The sequence below is a fragment of the Schistocerca nitens genome, chromosome 2, assembly GCF_023898315.1.
Source record: "Schistocerca nitens isolate TAMUIC-IGC-003100 chromosome 2, iqSchNite1.1, whole genome shotgun sequence".
Classification (NCBI taxonomy): domain Eukaryota; kingdom Metazoa; phylum Arthropoda; class Insecta; order Orthoptera; family Acrididae; genus Schistocerca; species Schistocerca nitens.
In genome coordinates, this window is record NC_064615.1 from 205,650,517 (window position 1) to 205,676,218 (window position 25,702).

The following is a 25,702-nucleotide window of genomic DNA, read 5'->3' on the forward strand; positions in this document are numbered from 1 at the left end:
AGGGCTTTCTAGCTAGGCGGTAGTTTGAGGTACTCTGATGAACACTCGCCAGTCGATGTGCAACAAGAGAAGTCAGACTGCGTTCAGAGTAAAAAGACACTTCGACAGCCAAAATTTTATCAGTAAATAGCCGAATTATTCGCAGCAAAGTTCGCGAATTTACCGCCTCCGAGGGAAGTTCTCGCACTTAAATTATTCTCGGGACCAAGAGTAGGCTGAAACACGAAGTGAAAAGCTCTGAGATATTTAGTGAGTCTTGCAAAGTATATCGGAAAGACAGATTAGAGCCCATAGAAGAGGGAAAGTTCATTGCAGTTGACAAAAATATTGTCTTTATTGAGGTCGAAGTTGACTGTGACAGTTATCTGGTCGCGTATAACAGATCTAGGTGATACCAAGTTAATTGTTTGATGTTTTTACCGACCACATGATTCTGCTGTGACAATGCTAAAGGCATTCTACAAATATCAACCTTCAGTAGCACGCAAATACCCAGATAATGCAATACTAGATGGGGGCGGCTTTAACCTACCGAGTATAGACTTGAATGTCTATAGATTCATTGCAGGGAGTACAGACAGACAATGGTGTCCTTTTGAACACGTTTTCTGTAAATTGTCTTGAGCAGCTAGTTCGGCAGCCCACATGCAATGGAAGTATCTCAGACCTTGTAGATACAAATACGCTGGACCTTATCGACAATTTCAGTGTAGAAACGGGGATTAGCGATCATAATGTCATTATAGCAACTAGTTACGAATGTTAAAAAATCAGATAGGAGGGCTGGGAGGTGTGTTTCTGCTAGAAAGAGCAGATAAGCAGTTTTTAGCATCTCACTTAGACAGTAAATCGACAGCACTTAGTTCCAGTAAGATAGACGTAGAGGGAAGTTTAAGCAGACTATAAATCAAGTTCTGAAGAGTTATGTGCCTAGTAAGTGGATTAAGGGCGGAAAAGATCCACCACGACTTAATAACGAAATTCGTAAGATGCTGAGGAAGCAGAGGCTGTTGCACTCTCGGTTCAAAAGAGAATGCCTAAAAGATGACAAGCAAAGGTTAGTAGAGATTCGTGCATCTGTGAAGAGATCTATACGCCAAACATACAACTACCACAGTCACACTTAGCAAAAGATCTGGCAGAGATCCCGAGAAAATTCTGATCGTATGTAAAATCGCCAAGATGGTCTAAAGCTTGTATCCAGTAACTTGTTGGCCAGTCTGGTGTGGCAGGTGAAGATAGCAAAAGGAAAACCGAAGTTTGAAATTTCAGGTTTAAGAAATCGTTCACGCAGGAAAATCGTACAAAGATATCATCGTTTCACCATCGAACTCACTGCCGTATGGACGACATAGCGTTAAACATCCCTGAAAAAGAGAAACAACTAAATGAGTTGAAAATAAGGAAGCCACCAGGACCGGATGGAATCTCAGTTCGGTTTTTCAAAGAGTACTCTGCAGCATTGGCCCCTTACTTAGTTTGCATTTATCGTGAATCCCTCGCCCAGCGCAAAGTCCCAAGCGACTGAAAAAAAGCGTCGGTGACTCCTGTATATGAGAAAGGAAAAAGAAAGGATCCGCGACATTACAGACCAGTATCCCTCACATCGATTTGCTGCAGAATCCTTGAAAACATTGTCGGTTCGAATACAATAAACTTTTTTGAGACCGAGAATCTTATGTCCACGAATCGGCGTAGTTTTGGAAAGCTTCGCTCTTGCGAAATTCAGCTTGCCCTTTTCTCACATAATATACTGCGAGCTACAGATGAAACGCAACTGGCAGATTTCACATTTCTAGACTTCTGGAAAGCGTTGGAAACGGTGCCCCATTGTAGGTTGTTAAAGAACGAACGAGCGTATGGAATAGGTCCAAAGATATGTAAACGGTTCGAAGACCTCTAAAGTTATAGAACACAGCATGGTTTGCTAGACGGCGAGTGTTCACCAGAAACGAGATTATCGTCAGGAGTGCCGTAGGGAAGTATGATAGAACTGCTATTATCCTCTACATATACAAATAATTTAACGGACCAGGTGGGCAGCAATTTGCGGTTGTTTGCTGTTGGTGCTATGCTGTACAGTAACGCGTCGAAGTCGAGTGTCTGGAGGAGGGTACAAGATGACTTAGACAAAATTTCTAGTTGGTGTGATGAATGGCAGCTAGATCTAAATGTAGAAAAATGTAAATTAACGCGGATAAGTAAGAAAAACAAACCTGTAGTGTTCGGATACAGCATTAATTGTGTGCTGCTTGACACAGTCATGTCGTTTAAATATATGGGCGTAACTGCAGTTGACTTTCGTAGAGTTCGTAACGCATGCTCCGTTCACCGCCACCGCCTACCATCATAGCATGAGCTCAGAAGATCGTCAGAAACTGACCGAAACTGGTAACCACAAAAACAAAGGTTTCTTGTAGCCGAGACTGTTTAAGTTGATTTCAAAGTACTAAGAAAAATCGATGTTCTCCACAAGAAATGTTCTCAAAAATTACTGATCTTCTCTCATTCCTTGATACAGCAATTTCTATTCACGAATGAAAAGCATAAATAAAGACTTGTACACTATATATCTCTGAATGAATAAATGTTTCTTCGTACCTAGTTAACTTCAAACTGAGTCAAACACACTTCGTTCATTTTAAATCTGTAAAAGTTTGCAATAGATGTGTACTGTCATTGACGCAACTTGATGTTAAATAGTGAGTAATTTATATTGTACCTTACTAAGTTGTTTTATTTAACAGTGAGCTATTACTCTGTATTTACCTTTCTTCTATTTCTCTGTTGCCAGTGAATACTCTGCAAGGTATCTTCATGCTGGGGTTGGCCTTCTCTGGCTGTAACTCAATTATGGCCACTATTTGTCTCACAGCAGCTCTTGCCATGAGTGGGGCTGAACCAAATGGTGCTTTATCTACATACATTGACCTCAGTCCAAATTTCTCCAGTAAGTATACAATTTGGACATGATAATATATTTAATTTCTACAAATGTTATCCATTTATACATGGTATTCTGTAGGTCCTATCATGATGCAAAATGTTCATTACCTATATTTAAATTGGTATATTCTTGTTTCTGCCTGCTCTAACAGTTAATGAAGAAAAAATAGTAAGAAAGCTGTTACTTAGTATATAATGCTGCATCCTCACGTATAACAACTGTTCATCTACTTCTTCTCTTCACACACATTTTTCTCAGTTTTTGGAACGTTAGCATTCACTTATTAGAGCAAATTTCTATCTTCAGACATCCTCATTGGTTGACCTACTGTTGAAATTCCTGTAGGCATATTGATGTATTTCAAATCATGGCAGTCTTGTTGAATTAAACCTTTCTTACAACTCCTGTCCATGTAGTATATGGACCAAAGACATGATTTTATGACATTCTGTAATGAAAATAATTTTCTGCTCTATATCATCAAAGGCTTTCTTCATTATAGAGGCAGTCATTACAAGGAATACGCATCACTACTTAAGTGATACAGAAAATGTATTGCGAAGGTCCTCACCTCCACATTGTGCAGACAAAAGGGCTACATAAAGTATCTGACCATTCATTGTCTTAGCTTACCATTTCACTTATTATTACAAACCATTATTCTTGTCTAGTTAAATGCTAAGAATATAACCTTATTGGTATAGGTAAAAATACTGAAACCTCTTCCTGCAGCATTGGTCTCATGAATGAGATCCTGAAGTTCTGGAATATGGTCACATAATGTGGTAATACTGCCTGAAAATTTTATAGTATTCGTAAGAATAGCATTGATCTGGATTTCATAGCTGTTGTATGAAACGCCATCTTTCTATATTTTATCCAAGTAGAGGATGAACAGCACCTACCACTGCTTGTTTCATATTTAAATGACTATAATGGTTATTGATGAAGTACAACAGTTATCCATGGGCTAGACATTAGTTTCTTTTTTTTTCATATTCTGTGGTTTGTACCTGTGGCGACTCATCTTTATGTGGTACATATTAATAGGATTTTTTTCTGTAAAAATGTTACAATCTAATCTTTTACATAACTAAATTTTAAAAATTTTAATCTACAAAATTTGATAAATCGAGCTCGTTTACATAAATACTATCTACTCAAAAGTAGGAAGTAGCAGTCATTAAATAGAAATGAAATCAGTTTACTTTAAAATCTTCATTATCTACCAGCATCTTTAAGTCATAATGGAGGTGTTCATATTTTTATGGCTCTATAGTTTGTTTCTTATTGTGCAAGAGTGAGATAAGATGTGGGTAGTGGAGCTATATTTGTTATTAGTATTATTTTTATACATGCTACTCTTAATATCAAATTTTACCTTATATCAAATTGTGCCTTATCTTTCACAACAAGTTTCATGAAAGAATAAAAGTTTTGTGAAGCTTTGGTAGCACCTAGTTTTTGTACACATTTGCCTCCACCAGACATTAGGCTTACACCACATAATTGTGCAATGAATACTTTGTGCCTGTGGGGAACTGGCACATAACATTACTCCGTATGACATCGATGAACAGGAGGAACACAAAGTAAGCTAATTTTCTAAAGCTTTCATAACCAAAGTCAACAATTACACACAGCTCAAATGTTGCTGAATTCAGTCAGTTGACAGGAACAACAATATGTGATTTCCAGTCCAAGATCTAATCAATATGCAGGAATTCTGAACAATCTGTTTTCTATATTCTCAGAAAACAGACAATAAAACTTTTAAAATTTTATTTTTTACTCTTTCTGTTGCTGCAGTTCTGTTAAGTTTGATTATGAATCTTGCATCATCAGTGATGAGCACTATTTCTGCTTTATCAGTGTAAGATGGAAGATCTTTCATAAAAGCAAGAAGAGGAGAGGTCACACAATTGAACCCTGTGGAATGTGCTCCCAGTCAGAAGACACTTCATCATGAGAGCTGCATGAGCTAACATAAACTCTTCCCTCCTATCAGTAAAATGTGAAGTGAACTACTGACTCATCTTAACACACTCTTGTAAAAGAAGGGAAAACAGGAGGAAGACCAAAGCCATGAGTTGCAAGTGCAGAATTCCTAGCTAATATAAGCTGGGGAGATGGGGAGATGTCAGTTATTTTCTACATACATTTTTCTTACTTTTCGCTTACAATTTATTGGCTACAAATGAATTATGCGGAAGAATATGTCATCAGATACCAGAGAGAAAATTTTTGTAAAATAAACTACAATTTTTTGTCTGCTTATGTGTGATACCTGTTTTACTCAAAGATGTAGTTGCAGATGCAGTTTCATTACTAGTTTCCCAGAACACATTCATAGCCAAAGTTTCAGGTAGTATTTACTCTCACGTTTTCTTTGCTTTAAGTATTCAGTTATCTGAATAACTTTCAGGTTCAAAATGGTTCAAATGGCTCTGAGCACTATGGGACGCAACTTCTGAGGTCATTAGACCCCTAGAACTTAGAACTAGTTAAACCTAACTAACCTAAGGACATCACACACATCCATGCCCGAGGCAGGATTCGAACCTGCGACCGCAGCGGTCTCGCGGTTCCAGACTGCAGCGCCTAGAACCGCACGGCCACTTCGGCCGGCTATCTTTCAGGAAACAACCGTTTGATCATAAAGCATCACAGAATGTAGTGAAGCATGTCACAGGATACAGAGTTCTACACCTACATCATACTCCGCCAGCCACCTAACGGTGTGTGGCGGAGGGTACTTCTGGTACCACTAACCGATCCCGCTTGCCCTGTTCCAATCACGAATGACGCATGGGAAGAATAATTGTAGGCAATCATTTGCATTAGCTCTAATTTCTCGAATTTTATCGTCATGATCATTTCGTAGGATGTATGTAGGACGAAGTAATATGTTGTGTGACTCTTCCCAGAAAGTGTGGTCTCCAAATTTCAATAGTAAACCTCTCCATGATGCACAACGCCTCTCTTGTAGCGTCTGCCACAGGAGTTTGTTGAGCATTTCTGTAACTCTTTCTCTCCGACTAAAGGAACCTGTGACGAAATCCATCGCTCTTTGTTGGATCTTCTCCATCCCTTCTATCAGCCCTACCTGGTAAGGGTCCCATATTGATGAATAATACTCAAGAATCGGGCTAACAGGTGCCTTCTAAGCCACTTCGTGAATGAGGCATACTTGCTTAAGATTATTCCTATGGCTGTCAGTCTGTCACCCACTTTCCCTACAATTTGTTTTGTATGGTCATTCCACTTAAGATCGCTCTGGACAGTTTTACGGTAAATATTGCTTTTAGCAATTTGTCTGCAGTAATATAGTTGTACTACGCTATATTTATTTAAGTTCATCGTCAACTGCCAGCGCCTGCTTCCTTCATCAATCCCCTGCACGTCGTCCTGCAAATCGATACTGTCTTCTGCCATTGCTACATTCTTACAGACATTGTATCATCAGCAAACAGTCTTCAGGAGCTTCTGACGTTTGTACCAGATCATTTACATACGTTGAAAACAAAAACGGTCCTATAACCCAGCAACAAATCTGCCCCATACTCGGTAAGCACGAATTTTATTCACTAAACAGCAGTGTGGGACAGTGTCAAATATCTTCCTGACGTCAAGGAACACGGCATCAACCCTACTGCAGAATGCAGAATGTTGTTTATTTATCTCATAAAGTACAGTTACAAATCAAAGATTTTTGTACTGGAGACACATCAAATTACTTGAAAAAATTTGGGTAATAATAATTAACATATTTAAGCAAAATACTTAGGGATTACAATTACAAATAACCTAAATGGGAACGATCACATAGATAATATTGTGTGTAGAGCAAACCAAAGACTGCGATTCATTGGCAGAACACTTAGAAGGTGCAACAGGTGTACTAAAGAGACTGCTTACACCACGCTTGTCCGCCCAATTCTGGAGTATTGCTGCGCGGTGTGGGATCTGCATCAGGTGGGTCTGACGGATGACATCATAAAAGTACAAAGAAGGGCAGTTGGTTTTGTATTATCGCGAAATAGGGGAGATAGTGTCACAGACATGATACGTGAAATGGAGTGGCAATCAATAGAACAAAGACGTTTTTCGTTGCGACAGGATCTCCTCATGAAATTTCAATCATCAGTTTTCTCCTCCAATTGCGAAAATAATCTGTTGACACCCACCTACGTAGGGCGAAATGATCATCACGATAAAATAAGAGAAATCAGGGCTCGCACAGAAAAATTTAAGTGCTCGTTTTTCCCGCGCGTCGTTCGAGAGTGGAACGGTAGAGAGACAGCCTGAAGGTGGTTCATTGAACCCTCTGCCAAGAACTTTATTGTAAATAGCAGAATAATCACGTAGATGTAGATGTAGATGAAGCAGGCATTTCTGAATTTTTAGACATGAGCAATTTAACAAGGACATATATAGCATTGTCATGAAGAACGACAATGCCTGAAGACAATATTCCTCTTCGCTTGTTCTAAATTGTCCTTTGTTGACTATTTTCTGGAATCGCTTGATCCATTCGCTGAACAAGCTTGCAATACAATTTATTGCAGCTTGCAATACATTTTATACAATATGTCAACAATTTATTACATAGTACATAATCTTTATTGTTTTTTTTTCTTTTCAAATTGCCAAACTGTCCTATCTGAATTCTTCAACCCAGTGTTAAAATTTTTCCACTAGTGTATTAAATAACAATCTTTTCAGTTGGTCCAACTCCATATTTAACAGATTTGTGTTATTTAGTTTATTGTAAATTTTTAATCCCATGTGTAAAGTTTTAAATTATGAGAGGGAAGTTTGAAACTGCGTCTGTGATGAGTACTTTAATTGTGGTTGAAATGAAAACTGTCAGGTGAGTTTTGACTTTTGTATATGAAAATAAAAATTTCGTAGATCTACAGACATGAGATGGTTTGTATTTTTAATCTTTTAAATAATGGGTGACATGATGTTCCTTTTTGGACTAAACACATGTTTCTTATGATTCTCTTTTGAAGTGTAAGTAATCTCAGGCTGTACGTAGAATTTCCCCAGAAAGTTATTCCGGATATAATCATAGTTTCAAAGTAGCTGTCGTAGACTATCTTCCTGGCGCCTATAAGGGTAGAACCAGATAAAAGATTCATCGCTTAAGATAGGCTTTTTAGTTTGTTTGTTAAGAAGTCTACATATGCCTTCCAATTTAAATTTATATCAGGATTTAGAGATAGAAATTTTACATAACTTGCTTGAGTCACTTCCTGCTCGCCATGCACTATTTTTATGGAAGATGCTGATGATGTTTTAGCACTGAACTACACTAATTATGTTTTTGTGACATTGAGTTTTAATCCATTTTGCTGAAACCTTAATACTAGGTGTCCCATTACATTTTCCATATTATCATGAATTTGTTTTAAATTGTCATTTTCATTTAAAAGCGATGTGTCATCTGCGAATAAAACGGAGTGAACATCAATGCTTAAAGTTAAATCATTTACGAACAGCAGAAAAAGATAAGGCCCTAAAATTGAGCCCTGCTAGAACCTTGTACAAATCTTTTTCCAGTCCGAGAATGATTTTTTTCCATTTTAATTTAGAGCTCTGTTGTCTACATTGCTATAGGTCTCATGGAGGAAGAGAGAGAGTTGCGTTTCGCAATACCTCTGTTTGTGGCATACATGTTGACTTTTATGGAGGAGATCTTCGTTCTCAAAAAACATCGCAGTTTCTTAACATAAATCATGCTCTGTAATTCTACAACAGATTGATGTCAACAATATATGCCTATAACTATGTGCATCTGTCCTACGACCCTTCCTGAAAAGGGGAATGATCTGCACATTTTTCCAATCGCTAGGTACCCTTCATTGACCCAGCGATCTACAATAAACTGCCGCTAGAAAGAGAGGAAGTTCTTCTGCATAATCTCTATAGAATCTTACATGTCTCTCATTTGGTCCTGATGCCTTTCCACAACTGAGCGATTGCAGTTGCTTTCGTGTTCCGTGGTCGATTATCTCAGTGTCTGCCATTTTGAAATTCATACGATGATTGAAAGGAGGGACGATGTTAAGATCTACCGTGCTGAAACAATTCTGGATGACTGAATTCATTAGTTCTGCATGCTCTCTGTTGTCTTCAGTTTCAGTGCCACTGTAGTCACTGAATGGATGAATAGAGGATTTCCAAATGCTTACTGATTTTATATAAGAACAAAACCTCTTACAATTTTTACTCAGATCGCTTGGCAAAATTTTATTTTCAAACTCGTTGAACGCCTCTCTCATTGCTCTCCTTATGCTCATTTTCCCTTTGACCCTTGGTAGTAGTCTACTAACAGCTTAGCCTGCATCCCATGTGCAATGCTAGCTGTCTTCACCAAATCAGCCATCTGTTGAAAGGAAGCGAGGATGACCTCATAACCCATACATCAAGCAACATTAGTGCCCACATGTGCCAGTATTTGCAGCTGGTTGCACCCAGTGCGCTCGATAGCCACTGGCACAGGATTTTCCACCTCATAGTTCGAGGCCCTCCAGCAAACGTACCGAGTGCACACTGGCATTCTGTCCCGCCTTGCATGCTGTTTCCCTGGGCAGCTCCATTACCCAACTAAAATTGGAGCTCCCAGTGGCTGACAAATGCGGCCTCTGCACTTGTCCGAACATAGGAAAATCGGCCTCTGACCCAATAAGAAAGGAATTTCTTGCTCTCAGAAGTATTATCAACACCAGGTAGCACCTTGTGTCTGTTGCTAATGTGTAAGAAGCCATCACTGCAGTCTATGCCGTCTTTTTCCTTCCAATAAGTGACACCCGAACCCACCACTGTCAACCACTAACTCTCGAGTGAGGACAAACTGGTCAGATGTTGCCTATCAGAAGAGGTAGTGACAACAAGGTCACCAAGGGATTCCAATGTCATGAAGGGTGTTGCAGGTCTCGACATCAATGCCCTGATGCCACCGTAGATTTGAGCAGCATCCAGAAGCCTGTTGACAGTGGCCAACATAGCCACCAATAATTTCTGGAGAACAGCCAGTTCTCCTTGTGTTTGCTCATATCAAGCCCAGTCTTTATCCATATTGTACTGTGCAAAGAATCTGAATAAAATCGCAAAAATACAAACAAATCAGTGAGGAGTAACTGAAAATGTCCAAACAGACTCCCTGAGAAGAGAAAATTACCCAACTTTGGCGCTTCTGAGGTGAAAAGTGAAAGCTGCTATATAAACACTAACTGACTGAACACAACTGCACAGCACACAGGCAGACAATATCTTAATACTGATACCATACTGATAATATTTGACAATGACAATGAAAGATACATGCAAGAGAAACATCGTACAGTTTCAAAGTATTTGCTATAGTCAATGCAGGCCTCACTGCGTGGAGACAGTGAGAATTAATCTTTTGTGAATGTGTATTATTACTGCTGAAGATGGATTTTGTCAAAAAGCTCAAATATTTCAACATTCTGTTTCACTGTCCCTGTCTGTGACTCAATGCATGCTTAATAGCAATTTATCCGTTCCAAACTGTTGTTCTTACATCCAGAATTTTACACCCGTTTATTCTGCGCTAGATCCTTCATTATTTATACTAAAGATTTGTTTATTGTTCAGAAGATAGAGTTTTGAAAGTTATAGAATTTAGTCTTTAATGAAATGAAACACTAGTTTGTGTAAGTGTGATGTTCTACATAATTTAAAGCATTGCTTAGATCACATAATGTGAAAAGCCACTGCCCATGATCATTTTAAGGACATAATTCATTACAGAGTTGATAGCACCAACAGTTGATATTCATTTCTTAAAATCCTATTATGCTTTATTAATTATTACCAGACTTTAACCACAGATCATGGTAAATGATATATTCCAATATATTAGGAAATGTTTAATTTGGTCTGAAGCTTGAAGAAGACTCTTTATCTCCACTTTATACATCAGAACTGTGCTAGACAGTTTAAGTATTTCAGGAAAATATCTGTGAGATATACACTCTTGTGCAATATTTTAAGTAGTAAATGATACTATCAGTTACTTTATTATGTTGCAAAATATACCATGTATCACGCTGTCTGGTGATTTTCAATTCTTTGCTATATTTAGGATTAAACTAATTGAAAACTCAGAGAAAGTAAATGTATTCATATTATTTGATGGTATAAACTACTTTATCAGAGAGCTTCACAAACGATATTAAGACTCTTACATATATGTTTTGTGAGTATTACCAGGTCACTGTCAAAATTGTTTGAAAAAAGTGTAAAACAGCAATTTTTGTTGAATAATTTATTCCGAATTTTGACAATTTGTCTCAAATCTTGTGTAAGTTTCCTTCTTGTAATTGAAGTGTCCACTACTGAAATTTTACTTTGTTCTTCTTCCATCAGGTGTACTCATGGGCATTGGTAATATGGTTTGTGTGACTCCAGGATTTTTATCTGCCGCCCTTGTTGGTGTTTTGACATACAAAAATGTAAGTTATACCTTTCTTGCTAATGTTTGATAACTTCAGTTAGCTGATATTTAACGATACTATTGAAACTTAAATTTTGTGATGCAGTATCCATGTGTCAATAGAGGAATCAGTGCCCAGAAATGTCTCACACTACTTTCTGCTCAAGGTAAACATGCTGACAATGGAAAATGAAACTTGTTTATTTAACTAAACAATACAAATGACTTAAAATAATATAAATGTTGAGCGTTCACATGCCTGACAAGCTATTCATTACTCAAGAAACTAGACGTTGTCCATTGAGGATGAAATCTAATACTGATCACTCTCCAGAATTAAGAAATATGCGCACGGACGCGCGCGCGCACACACACACACACACACACACACACACACACACACACAGAGAGAGAGAGAGAGAGAGAGAGAGAGAGAGAGAGAGAGAGAGACAGACAGACGGACAGACAAAGAGGGAGAGGGGGCCATAAAATTTTAACGTTGTTATTCCTATTAAATGACTTTCTACAAATGCGCGTCCACTCCCACTATCAGTGATAGTACACATACAAATATTTTATTTAGAACTGAGAGGTGAAGAAATGAGTCACAGGAATGAAATGTAATATTGGTGAGACATAGTAAACTTCACTTATTTTGAGCACAACACACATATTCTTCTGAAGACTTCGCTTAATGAAAAAAGCTTTCACATGAGGTGACATTAATTTTAAAACCTCTTAGTGGCCTTGCTGTGACAGGAGTTTAATACTGGCATAAGTGAAAGTCAATGGGCAACAGATAGAATTGCTAATGGTGCCTTGTAGTGAATGTATTCACTGATGTTAAGCTACTAATATAAAAGTTGTAAAGTTCATCTCGGGTTCTGGAAAATTACTGACAAACTACTACAAGATGTTGTTGTTGTTGATCTTCACTCCAAAGACGGCTCTGATCAGCTCTCCATGCTACTCTATTCTGTACAAGCCTCTCCATCACTGAGTAACTACTGCAACCTACGTTCTTCTGAATCTGCGTAGTGTATTCATCACTTGGTCTCCCTCTACGAATTTTACCCTCCACACTACCCTCCAATACAAAATTCGTGATCCCTTAATGCATCAGAACGTGACCTACCAACTGATCCCTTCTTCTAGTCACGTTGTGGTACAAGTTCCTCTTCTCCCTAAGTCTATTCAGTACCTCCTCATCAGTTACATGATCTACCCACCTAATCTTAAGCATTCTTCTGTGACATCACATTTCAAAAGTTTTCATTTTCTTCTAGTGTAACCCATTTATCGTCTGTTTTTCACTTCCATACATGGCTACACGTCATACAAATACTTTCAAGAAAGACTTCCTCATACTTAAATCTATACTCGATGTTAACAAATTTTTCTTCTTCAGAAACGCTTTCCTTGCCACCTCCAGTCTACATTTTATATTCTCTCTAATACGACCCTCATAAGTTATTTTGGTGCCCAAATACTTTAAGTATCTCATTTCCTAATCTAATTCCCTCAGCATCACTTGACTTAATTCGATTATATTCCATTATCCTCGTTTTTCTTTTGTTGATGTTTATCTTATATCCTCCTTTCAAGACACTGTCCATTCCATTCTACTGCTATTAAAAGTTCTTTGCTGTCTCTGACCGAATTACAATGTCATTGGCAAATATTTCTTCTCCCTGGATTTTACGTAATTCCTGCTCCAAATTTTTCTTTTGTTGCCTCTACTGCTTGCTCAATATACAGACTGAATGATATCAGAGTTAGACTACAACCCTTTCTAACTCCCTTCTCACCCACGCTTCCCTTTCATGTCCCACGACTATTATAACTGCCATCTGGTTTCTATACAAACTGTAAATAACCTTTCACTCCCTGTATTTTACCCCTGCCACCTTCGAAGTTTGAACGAGAATATTCCAGTCAAGATTGTCGAAAGCTTTCTCTTAGTCTACAAATGCTATAAATGTAGGTTTGCCTTTCCTTGACCTATTTTCTAAGGTAAGTCATAGGGTCAAAATTGCCTCGCATGTTCCTACAATTCTACAGAATCGAAACTGATCTTCCCTGAGGTCAGCTTCTACCAGTTCTTCCATTCATGTGTAAAATATTCGTGTTAGTACTTTGCAACCATGACTTATTAAATTGATAGTTCGGTAATTTTCAAACCTGTCAGCACCTGCTTTCTTTGGAATTGATATGAAGTAGAAATATGTAAATCTGTGGCAGTGATCTTTCCATATTTGGATTCATAATATTTACCTGAGTTAGTTACTGTGCACGTCATTAGAGAGCAGTAGTATCAGAGCTTATCATTCATGGTAACTATTATAAGTCTTCAACAACATAGATTTTCTTAAGCACAAATTATTTACAAATAAATCACAGAAAGTAATAGTTCCTGACACTTAACAAGAAACTTCAGAAGCTGGCTACCTCGTGGCCAACACAGTACTGTGGAAGTGTGTTGAATAGTTCACACATGACAACAGGAGAGCTCGGCATGTAGGTTGAACAAAGAAGAACTGTAATATGAGCCACACTCTCAGTGCACCCATGTGTTGTCATTTTGTTCACTGAAAACACAGTTACTGGGCGAACAGTGAATGAAGACAGTACCACATTAGGCAGAAGTGGAAGTCCATGTGCTAGCTAAATGTCAGTGGGGGATAACAATAAAGCATGAAATAACAGTCCAGGCATGCAGAGTCATCACGAGTGGATACATCAGGGGGCTTTTTGTAAACAATGGCTGTTTGTGACAAGTGCGATTATGGTGGTCCACAGCAGGGCTTAAAACTGCTGCAGCTGTTTTTCAGTGTGATGTGGCACCAGCGAATGTACCCTTCTGCACTGCACCTAGCAATCTCACCTGATGTCTGCGTACTTAAATCAACAAATCTATTAAGGCATCCAGTGGGATTACAAGAGAAGCCATATGTGCATTTTGCATCTTGAATTCACTAAATGTGATATATTCATAATGAAAAGTTCAGTGAAAATTTCAGGACAGGTCCAAAACAATTCGTTTAATTGGTTAATTGTTTACAGTTCAACATGAACAAGGCATAGAAAGGAAGCCTAACGAATCAACGGAGTGCATGGATCATGAGCTTCTAACTTCATGTGTTCTACATGATCACCTTAATGGCAAATTTTAGCAATATAGGATTAGACACACTTACAGTTTCGCCTCACTTGTCCTCTTGTGTTCTGCATAGTCACTTGACCTTAATCACTATGACTTTCCCTATGGAGTTACATGAAAGGCTGTGGGTTCATTGCTTTAATGCTACTTGATTTTGAACAGCTGTGGGGAGGGATTATCAAACACATAAATGACATTCACCGTGATCCTAGGTGACGTCTTACAGCAGGTGTAAGAATACTTGATTGGTCTGTAGCACCAAATAGGGCAGCCAACCTGAACACTTGCGTAATTTGCTAAAAACTTGCAGCAATATTTTATCTACAGATATATGTGTATTGTTTTTCTGCGTCTTGGCACATTAATGTTTTGAAATCCCTGAGGCTCTATAAAAGCACTGTATTGGGTCAGTGTTGATAGTAAGGACAGTAATGGAAAGTCTTAGTCTGAGTACAAATAATGAAAGGATTTAAAAGAACCACACACCTCATAGTTGCTGTCGAACAGTGACAGTATACTGCATGCATGTTCGTGTGTGTTTCTCTCTCTCTCTCTCTCTCTCTCTCTCTCTCTGTGTGTGTGTGTGTGTGTGTGTGTGTGTGCGTGTGTGTATGTGTGTGTGCTAAACAAAGGTAAATCCGGGATAGAATAACGAAAAAATGTGTGAGCTCTGTTATTTCTAATGTAGGAACTAATAGAGAAAACCAGAAAAAAACATATTTATAGCGCTAGCAGAGATTATACAGTAAGGTTTGTCTAAGAGATCAAAAATATGCACAGGTTTCGTTTTGGATGTCTACTTCATTCCAAACATTTCTCTGTCATATTTCCGTATCTTTTCAATGTTTTGCTGTAAATAGTGAACTAAACACAAACTGTAGAAGTTAGAGACAGATGATCCAAAATTTTCTCCATTTACTGTGGCCAGTAAGGAATAATATCTAAGTAATTTGAGGTTGAAGGCATTTTTTGTTAGCTCTTCTTTTTAAAGTTGTTATGATAATGTAAAATTCTGCTTAGACATGTAGCATTGTGTGTTGATAGATATATCAAGTGTTAAGCAACAAGAGGAAAATTAAAGTGAGGAGAAATCATACTCCCCCTCCACCCTTAAAGCCACAATGTGCATACACATGTACATGCATAATCCTTCCCTACAGCTTGAGATCTGTGGATGTTACATCTGTTATTAATCAGTATTCCACCTATTACCTTACCCCAAACTCAAATTGAACAACTACACCCACAACCTTCACTTCAGCTACCTTCAGTTGTAATCTGAGATCAGAAATATGATGCTGAAATTCTTTTTCATAACTCCCAGACCAGGATTCTGCTGACCACATAACCTAAATACTGTGTTCTTCTCATTAAATCACTGTATTTTCCAAATCCTTGCCACAAGGCATATATACAAGTCAAAGACAATATGAGAAACCTGTTCCATATATATGCTAACTACCTGTAAATCCATCATATTTATGATCACAGTCTATCCCAACAGGCACTTATGAAGGGAGTCATATCATTCACCATTTTCACTACAGTCACTGAGCATCTCTTATACTGTCATGAACACTAACCAATTGACCACTCAAGTGAACGGCCACCATCAAACTCTGATCAGACTGGAGTTCTATCATACTTTTTTTTTTTTTTTTTTTTTTGCAGATTGTTGTTTTACACAGAGCTGATAACATTTTCTCCATTCGCACTAATCGTATGTTAAATAGTCACCTGCACTTATTTCACTTGGGGATGTGTATAATATATATGTGCTTGCATCCATTTGAGCTAGAATTAATCTGATTTTGCTTTCTTAATTATTACACTATATGGATATACAGGGTTGGTAGTATTGTAGTGCGTTATGCAATTCCTTTTAGAAAAAATTGTTCAATGTTTCTTACTATATAGGGACTTTTTTGCAGCAGCTGACAACCTCTTTTGAAGCTTTTCTTATTATATGAATACCTCATAGTGAACTGTGTGTTTCTCTCCTTTGAATCTTCTGTCATTTCTAAAAGTTTGATTTGGCAATGTCATTAAATTAGTGAAGCATAGTAGTTAATCATATTAGGGTTAGTAATTCTCATATTATTGATAATGCACACTAGATGAACACATTAGAGAAAGTAGCTGTTGTTTATCTGAGTGACAGTTCTCTAGTATAAAGCGTCCTCCTTACAGCACGCTTTATGCTGTTTTTGGCCATTGTCAACTTTTACATACACATGCATCACAAATTAGAATTAAAACATTCACTTTATTCTACATAATATTTGAATTCTGTATGAAAAGGATCTGTAAGCTGTGCAAAGAATATTGTTTAAGGGAAAAATGCAATCTAGTACATTCTAAATTAAAGGGATAGACTAAATAGTTTATATTAGCCCTTTCGGTCACGAATTAATTATTTTCTGAAAAAAATCGGGGCTTTGCTATCTAGTTCTTCGAATTAAATTATGATTTTTCAGATGTATAAAATATTCTGAAATGCCCCCCAAGGGGAGATACAACTAGTATCAAAATGAGAACATTGTGTTCAATGTGTGCAGTATAAGTCGAAAAGTCAAAGTATTTTGTTTGATTTTATTTCACCAAAATACACAAATTACACAAAGCTTAATTAATGATTACATACATAAACCATGATTTTACACTAGTGAAGAATGATAATCAATTTTTTTCTATCCAAACATAAGCGAATGTTACATTTTACACAATAAAATTTGTGTTTTGCCTTTGCAACCTGGTTTCTAGCACATGTCAAATGAGTTTTTGTTACTGACCACAGGAAGAAGCCAGTTGTCCAAACGAACTTCAGCGTCTGGACGAATTCACGCGTTGGCTCGTTTTGAAGAACTTGGACTATTACTATGGGACGCCCCCTTTTCCTGGCAGCTGGTTTATCTGTTTTTTGTCAGTACTTTGGGCACACTTGCCTTAAAGTGAAGCAAATCAAGGGTCTTATTTTTAGAAACGCCTAATTCTGATGCATCTTGCTTGTACTCAATCCATGCATTATCAACTGCATGAGCAAACATGCGTCCACTTTCAAGTTGCAAAACCGGCTACAAACCATCGAAAATGGCAGTCGAAAATCATGTTCGGTTTCAAAAGCAGCTAACTGCATGTTGTCTTCGGGAGAAAAGCCTGCTAAATGCCCAATTAGCGTGGCGCCCTGCCACGTCCGGATACAAAGCACGTGAGCTGATATCAGACTTACCAGTCTGGACATTCAGAGCTACCTTTCTGTCTGTTACGATTAGAATGGATAATTTTCTTATCCAGCTTTAGGTTGGCAGCGTTGTAACAAATTCATACGCAACAATAACATTCTGGCTGCCAGTGCATTGTCGTTTGGATGGGACGAGTTTTTCGTGATTATCTCAGTGTCACTTCCCATGAAGTTAGCGGGCTTTGTGTCTAGGCTACTCAGCTTACACTACACCGTATGATATGAAACGTCTAACATTACCTCCATCATTGTCCTCTTGTTCAAAATTATAGCCAGGCTCATCGGATAGATCGTTAATTTTCTATGAATTAAGGAGCTCTATAACTACTTCTTCTGTAAGTGGCCTTCGTCTGTCTTGGGCACAGGGCATTGTGAAATCACCGTAAGATGACTAAAAAGACAGCGAAATAATGTCCTAAATTTCTATGCTGTTACAACCTTTCAATCACAATGTACTCACTTGGAGACATTTATAGAGTTATAAATATGTCACTTACCTTTCGTTCTGAAAGACACCTTTAGTTTTCACCTTTGAGAAACTACCTTCCTACGGACAAATAATTTTTTTACCTAAATTCAGAAGATATTAACCGGCTGATGGGAGGTACAAAGATTGCTGGGAAGCGTCCATGTGCCTGTGCACATTCAGTTTTGTTTTGTGGTACCACAGATTGACTGGAGATGTCGACACTGTTCTCAAATAAGCTCCCTGCTTGTGAAAATATGAGCACAACAATTACAAATGGTAAAATTTAACGAATTTTAATACACTAAACATTCATTTAGTATGTCCTTACATGGGGACGCCGTGACCGAAATGGTTATAATGCATATAGGTTGCACTGAATGTGCTAGCTGCTATACTATGCTATACTATTCATGACACACCTATCATACACAAGTCTGCATCATAGCCCAAACAAACAAGTCTGGAACTGACAGTTTTTTCGTTAACACGTCGGCTCGTGGGACAAGGCAGCTAATGTTGATGTGCATCCAGATGGGATATCCAACGTCACAGGACCCCAAGACACAGCGTCATCGGCACACGGTATGGTCTGATTAACGTGCTTTTGCGTTCTCAGCATTCTCCAGCGGCATTGTATGCATTACTTGACTCGTAAACAGTACAGTTTGTTCACGAGAATGGACGCACCTAAAATTCCTACGTGAAATCTTTTGAAACACACGTCTTCTCTTGTTCATATGCTAATCAAGTTGCTCACTCTGTGGTATACATAAAAAAAAACTTCAGTATCAGTGAACATGTAATAAGACGTGTAAGGACATAGCTTATACAAGTCCATCAAATCGAATAAACTCACTCTTGAAAGAGAACGGTCTTATATTTGTATAACATCAAGTACTACATGAATTATGTATACCAGGCGTTCGGTCTACCCGACTGCAGGCCCTAGCCACACCACATTTCATTTCACAGAAATTATTTCTATTAATTTTGTAAGAAAGTTCCACAACCTTTTAGAAAACGCCAAGGTATGAAAAAAATGTAGATACCAGGACTGGAACACACTGCAACGTTGTGACTGCTTACTATGCTAAGCTGTAATCGCCGAAATGTTATTAATTTACATTTAATTATAACCAATTCTAAAAAGAACGATACCTTTTTTCATGTATCTTCAATGTGTTAGTGCCATGAAACGGCTTATTCCCACGTCAGGAGAGTTGTAATGCGATAATAACTAAATACAAAAATTCTGTAGCTATCAAATGAGCTTCACCATAAATTTGTTACAGCAATAACGGCTCATTCTCGAGACATTCAATATGCTGGTGGTTGGGAATAGCATACATTCATGGTATGTATGGTGCAACATAAAATCCACCTCTAATGAACACGACAAATGCAATATGGCGTTTTGCTTTCTGTGGGCTATAAGATTTCTGTTTGTGACGTAGGAGCGTTCTTGCTTCCCATTTTTACGTAACGTGTCGCCGAAATATCGCAGAACTTATTTTGTGTTTGATGTGACGAAATGACTCCACAACGTGAAATAGCATGAAGTGACGTCACAAAACTCATAGAGCGCTACGTTAACGGAAGCTAACTCGTCCCCTGTGCCTACGGCTTTAGCCCTATTACCCGGTACATCTAAATTGTAAGTCCGCACAAGCTCCCCCACGGTACATATTCGGAACCACAGCTTGTTTACGTCGGTTTTGTCGCCGAGTATGAAAGTTGATATGGCTGTAGAGTTCCTGTTCACTCATATTGAAACTTCTGTGAGATCCAGCTTATACTTATTAAGCAGTTATTGTCATATTGTGCAGCTTTTACGAAATTATGAATATACAGAATAATGAACGTAAGCGTTCGTTTTATGTGATGTTGGTACAAGCAAATGATTTTCACAGCATTTTAGATGTGGAGAACGCAATTACCTATGCTGCATTTGCAGTGACGGTGTCCACCATGGTCGTTAGAAGAAGGCCAGAACGACGACGTAATGTTTAGGAGTAAGAACTAGGTTCGACCCTGTCTGGGAAGAAGGGGTGAAGGCAGAGATATATGCTACCTGTTAATGGAGGCACAAAGACTTACAGGAATTTAGTAACTTCGTCAGGAAGTTGTGCCTTGTCGATCGTACATGACGGGATTCGCACAAGTGACACCGTATTCAAAATGTTCAAATGTGTGTGAAATCTTATGGGACTTAACTGCTAGGGTCATCAGTCCCTAAGCTTACACACTACTTAACCTAAATTATCCTAAGGACAAACACACACACCCATGCCCGAGGGAGGACTCGAACCTCCGCCGGGACCAGCCGCACAGTCTATGACTGCAGCGCTTAAGACCGCTCGGCTAATCCCGCGCGGCAACACCGTATTGAGGGATGCTATTTCACAATAGTGCAACCGCAAAGGTGCTAAACGGCTTTTTCAGTTTTCAATGGTCGTGGCCGGCACAACTTGTGGATATTTTTTCAGTACTATCCTTCCTGGCATACAGAAGATGCAATTAAATCAAACATACGTGGCACTTTCACCAAATAAGGTGATACAAGTTGAAAGGTGGCTACACTGAGCCACAGCGCCAGAGATCGCGCTAGAGAGCATTGTTCCGCCGCCTCCACTGGCAGTGATTATTGAGAACTCGTAGTGGGCAGTGCTTTGGGAGAACTCGTGGTAGTCAGTGCTGAGATGTCGTAGTGAGTAGTGTTTGTTGAGATGAGCTAGTAGGCAGTGCTTGCTGAGATGTGATACTGAAAAGTTCTTGTTGAGATGTGATAGTAGCGAGTCGGTGTGGAGAGATTGTAATATCTAGAGGGCTTTTCATCAATATAAATTAAGGTAACAAACTACTTTTCTTTTCTTTCTCATTATTTCAATGTCCTGAATAATGCGTCATTACAGGTTCAGTCAACAAAGCATCTGGCTTGTGTTCTTGTATTAGAGTGTAATTCTGGTTTTCTTGAGTAATTATGGTATTTCTATTTTCTTTAATTAATTCAGTATAAATGATATTTAAAATTTCTTGTGTTGTTGAAGAAGAACCGTGCCAGATGCGTACGTTGAGTCATACATCCACAAACAGAACAGTTACACTTGTGCTTTGGTTTCGTAGGTTTTATAGTTGCTGGGGACTTAATTAATTAATTGTGTTAATGAAAATTTCCATTTCATTCTTGTTGTTGTTCTATGCAGTCAGATTGCGTAATAATACTAGTCAGGGCCAACCGTTTACGAGACTTCGTAATCGGACAGACAGCTACTAAAGCAAAAAATAAAATATTATTTGCATTTTATTTTAATTAAGCCCCCATGCACGTTTTTTTTTTACCTTAATTTATATTGATGAAAAGCACTCTAGACATTACAATCTCTCCACACCGACTCGCTACTATCACATCTCAACAAGAACTTTTCAGTATCACATCTCAGCAAGCACTGCCTACTAGCTCATCTCAACAAACACTACTCACTACGACATCTCAGCACTGACTACCACGAGTTCTCCCAAAGCACTGCCCACTACGAGTTCTCAATAATCACTGCCCGTGGAGGCGGCGGAACAATGCTCTCTAGCGCGATCTCTGGCGCTGTGGCTCAGTGTAGCCACCTTTCAAAGTGCATATCGAACACAAAATTGTATGCACGATTACGTAAAACTTGTTAACTCAGAACTAAACATTTGTAGACGTACATTATTGTGGTAGAGCGCATCTAGAGGATCATATATACACCTTTCCTTGCTGTATGCCTTAGTAAGCATGCTTATACTTTCTTTATTTCATTATACTTCTACAAAAAAGCAATCCATTTACAAAATTCACTCACTGAAAAATGTGCAGAATATCTCGCGGAAGCCACAACAGTCCCTGAGAGCTCATGTATTTCTCGTCTGCTGATCATATGTAAAAACAGTAAAAAGCACAATACCCGCTCGAAAAGCTATGTTTTATTCACACGCGCATATACTCTTGCATTGCCGTTGCGCGGATCCCCTGCAGAAAAGGCCGGTTCCTATTTCACTCCGGCCGACAGACCGTCCTGCTGAAATCACAATTCACCCGTTATGCCGCTAGATGGCAGGTCGTCGACACCTGACTTGAACACGTTAAGTGTGGCGTGTAATGCAGGCTTAGTTCGGTTTAAATTCAGTTTTCAAAATGTACCATAGACATTACACGAGGGGTCGTCAGTGAGTAATGCAACACTTTTTTTTCTCGGCCAATCTCAGCCGAAAGAACGCGGAATTCGTAGTGGGATACCGTGAAATATTCCCGCTTCAGCCCCTATAGCCTCATGTAGGTCCGATAGATGGTATGTAGACTTCGAAATGGCGCCTGTAAAGGAGGTGAGTTCCAAGTAGAGAGCTCTCGTTGATTTTCTTTTAGCGGGAAACCAGAGCATATGAGGTATTTATAGGCTCTTGCAGAATGTCTACAGAGACCCGGGAGTGAACTAAAGAATGGTGAATCGTCGGACGAGGCACATGTCATCATCTCAACAAGGCAGCAGAGTGTGCCGACCGGCCGTACAGAGCTGTAACTGCTCCAGTGGAGGAATGTGTGGGTATTCTGATTCGAGGTGATCGACACATCACAATCAAACCTTGCTGCACAAATGGACGTCTCTGTTGGTAGTACTGACACACTCGTCCACCAGTTTGGGTTCCTCACTGCCTAACGGAAGACCATAGCAATGAAGGACGACGTGTAAAGAGTCGCTTGTGACTCACGAGGTTCAGTGTGACAATTTTTGTCAAAAATGGGCACAGGCAATGAAACAGGGGTTCATCACTTCGAACCAGAAACAAAATGCCATTTCATGGAATGCGCCACACCACCTCTCCTCTGAAGAAAACGTTCAAAGCCGCACCATCAGCCGGTGAAGTCACAGCGACGGTCTTCTGGGACTCTGAACGGGTTCGTCTGTTTGATTTTCTCCCACATGGTGCAATGATCAACTCCAAAGTGCATTGTGCTACCCTCAGGAAACTGAATGAACAAGTTCAGCAGGTTCTAGAGATGGGTCGTTCGCAGACTAACGGGCCCAAAGGAACGGTTCACCAAGATGAACGGATTGAGAGAGGAGAGAATTCTAAGGAACGGTCTTTCATAGTTCACTTCGGTCACGGCTTCCTGCTTACAGTTCCCGGGAACGGGAAACGGTCGGTCTCGTTCCCGAAAGGCACGTCGGCCGGTCTCGTTGCAGCCTCGGTCCCGTTCCCGTCTGTCTCGGTCTCGGTCTCGGTCGGCCGGAGTCGTCCCTCTTCGCGTGGCCACTCGTCGCAGTTCCACTGCCGACTGCTCATAGTTAGTTCAGTATCGACTTGTTGCTGATCGTTTCGTTCGCCTCGCACGCCCATTCTAGATATGTTTCAAACCTTTTTGGAATCCTGAACGTCTGGTTCTTTTCGTATTCTATTCAGCGTCCACGACCGGTAATTAAAATGTATTTTATAATTACGTAAATTACATAAAAATACGTGGTATGTAACAGATACATCTTTTCAGTTAACAAAACGGCGTATCGGCTTATTTCACCATTTCGATAAACAGCAGAAGAAATACTTGTAAAAAGGCAAGATTTTTTGTTATTACACAAGCAAAGGACGTCGGCACGGCACACACGAATGGCCATTTCCCGTCTTTTTTTGAGCCAAGGTAAAATGTTCATTGTTATGGAAGGCAGACCGACTTACAACCGAATGAAGCTCCCGCTTCGTAATCGAGTGTATTTCAGTGGTACAGGGTGGCGCATGAAAAATCGGCCCCGAGTACTAGACCGCTCATTGTCTCTTACCAACCGTCGTTTATAGTTTCGAAGTTGTTTGTATTAGGTTATTTATTATTTCTTCACTGCCTAATTATTACATGTTTATCTGTTCTACTCGTAGCGGTCAACAAATCGTGCGTAATTGGCGAGCAGTCTGTACTCGGGGCCGGTTTTTCGTGCGCCACCTTATATTATTTCACTGCTATCAGCCACATAACGCTACAGTTGGCTAAACGAGAGGTTTTGCGGAATCACGAAAATTATAAGTGTGTGAGAATTCTGTTATGAATAAAAACTCTGTACTCCAGGGGGGAGGCAAGTGCCCCCTCTTGCTGCTTTCCATCTTCAGTCACCTATGATACTAGTACTAAATTTTTCATAAGAACCATATACCAAACGCAATGAACGGTGAATGAGTAAAAATGAACGGTTCCCAAAAAAGAGTGATCACCAGTGAACTAGTTCCCAAGGATGAACGACTTTGCCCATATCTAGCAGGTTCGTCACCTCAAAAATGCAAATTAGATTCTCCTCTTCCATGATAATGCAGAGCCTCATGCAAGTCTGCTCACGTGAGAGGAGCTCACGAAACTTCATTAGACTGTTCTTCCTCATCCACCCAGCGGCCTGGATCTTGCAACTTCCCACTTCCATCAGTTTGGCCCAATGAAGGATGCACTCTGTGGGAAACAGTATGTGGATGATGGGGAAATTACTGATGAGGCAAAACATTGGCTCTGACGTCGACCAGTAAAGTGGTAGCGTTTGGGCATACACGCCCTCCTAGTGAGGTGGCATTAGGCCATCACATTGAACAGAGATCATGTTGAAAAATAAGGTTTTGTAGCCAATATATATACATATATATATGGCCATCACATTGAACAGAGATCATATTGAAAAATAAGGTTCTGTAGCCAAAAGAGCTAGGAATAGAATGGTGTATTGGATCCTGAATAAAACCAAAATGATGATTTTGCTTAAGTATCAGTACCTCTCGAATATTCGTGATATTTAGTCTCCTGCAAGGAGGTGCATTAATATTTTGCTAACATGAACAACAATTTGTTGCAGCAATCATCTGACCAGTGGAAGAAAGTTTTCCTTATATCAGCAGGCATCCTTTTAGTTCCTGGTGTGGTACACATTCTCACATCATCATCCAAAGTACAAGAGTGGAATTTCCCAAAGTCTATGGCCAAAGAAATGAAAGAAGGTGTCTCTGAAAAGGATGTGGAAGCTCAGCAACGTCTCACATCAGACCATGAAACTGAAGATCATCAGGATAAAGAAGAAGAAACGAAACAATAGACTGTGAAAAAGACTTACAAATCCAAGTTCAGAAATGAAAGATTACTGAGTAAGACTGTTAATATTTATATACTTACACCTGAGAAGTTTAACTAATACCATTTATACTGAGCCACCTTTTGGAAAGAAATATACCACTAAGATCAGCTTTGTAAATGCCTATTTTATTAATCCTACCTTGTTTTCAGACTTCTAGTTACAATAGCTAGGATCTATACTCGGTTTTGCTTCCTTTCCTGCTGTTATTCTTCCCTAAAATTTTGATCACACGATCCATTACCTGAGCACACATTACACGAATTTACAAACTAATGTAAATTAATT

The 25,702-nt window shown here is 39.1% G+C and overlaps 1 protein-coding gene across 1 annotated transcript in view; it reads left to right on the plus strand.

The window, feature by feature from the left end:
* The window catches only part of LOC126234323 (sialin-like), a 155,739-nt gene extending 130,283 nt beyond the window's left edge, over window positions 1-25,456 (plus strand). The window contains exons 8-10 of the mRNA XM_049943009.1: window positions 2,795-2,950; window positions 11,351-11,436; window positions 25,142-25,456. Coding sequence (XP_049798966.1) covers window positions 2,795-2,950; window positions 11,351-11,436; window positions 25,142-25,378 — 479 coding nt within the window. The 3' untranslated portion in view covers window positions 25,379-25,456. The remainder of the gene's footprint in view (window positions 1-2,794; window positions 2,951-11,350; window positions 11,437-25,141) is intronic.
* The last annotated feature ends 246 nt before the right edge of the window (window positions 25,457-25,702 follow it).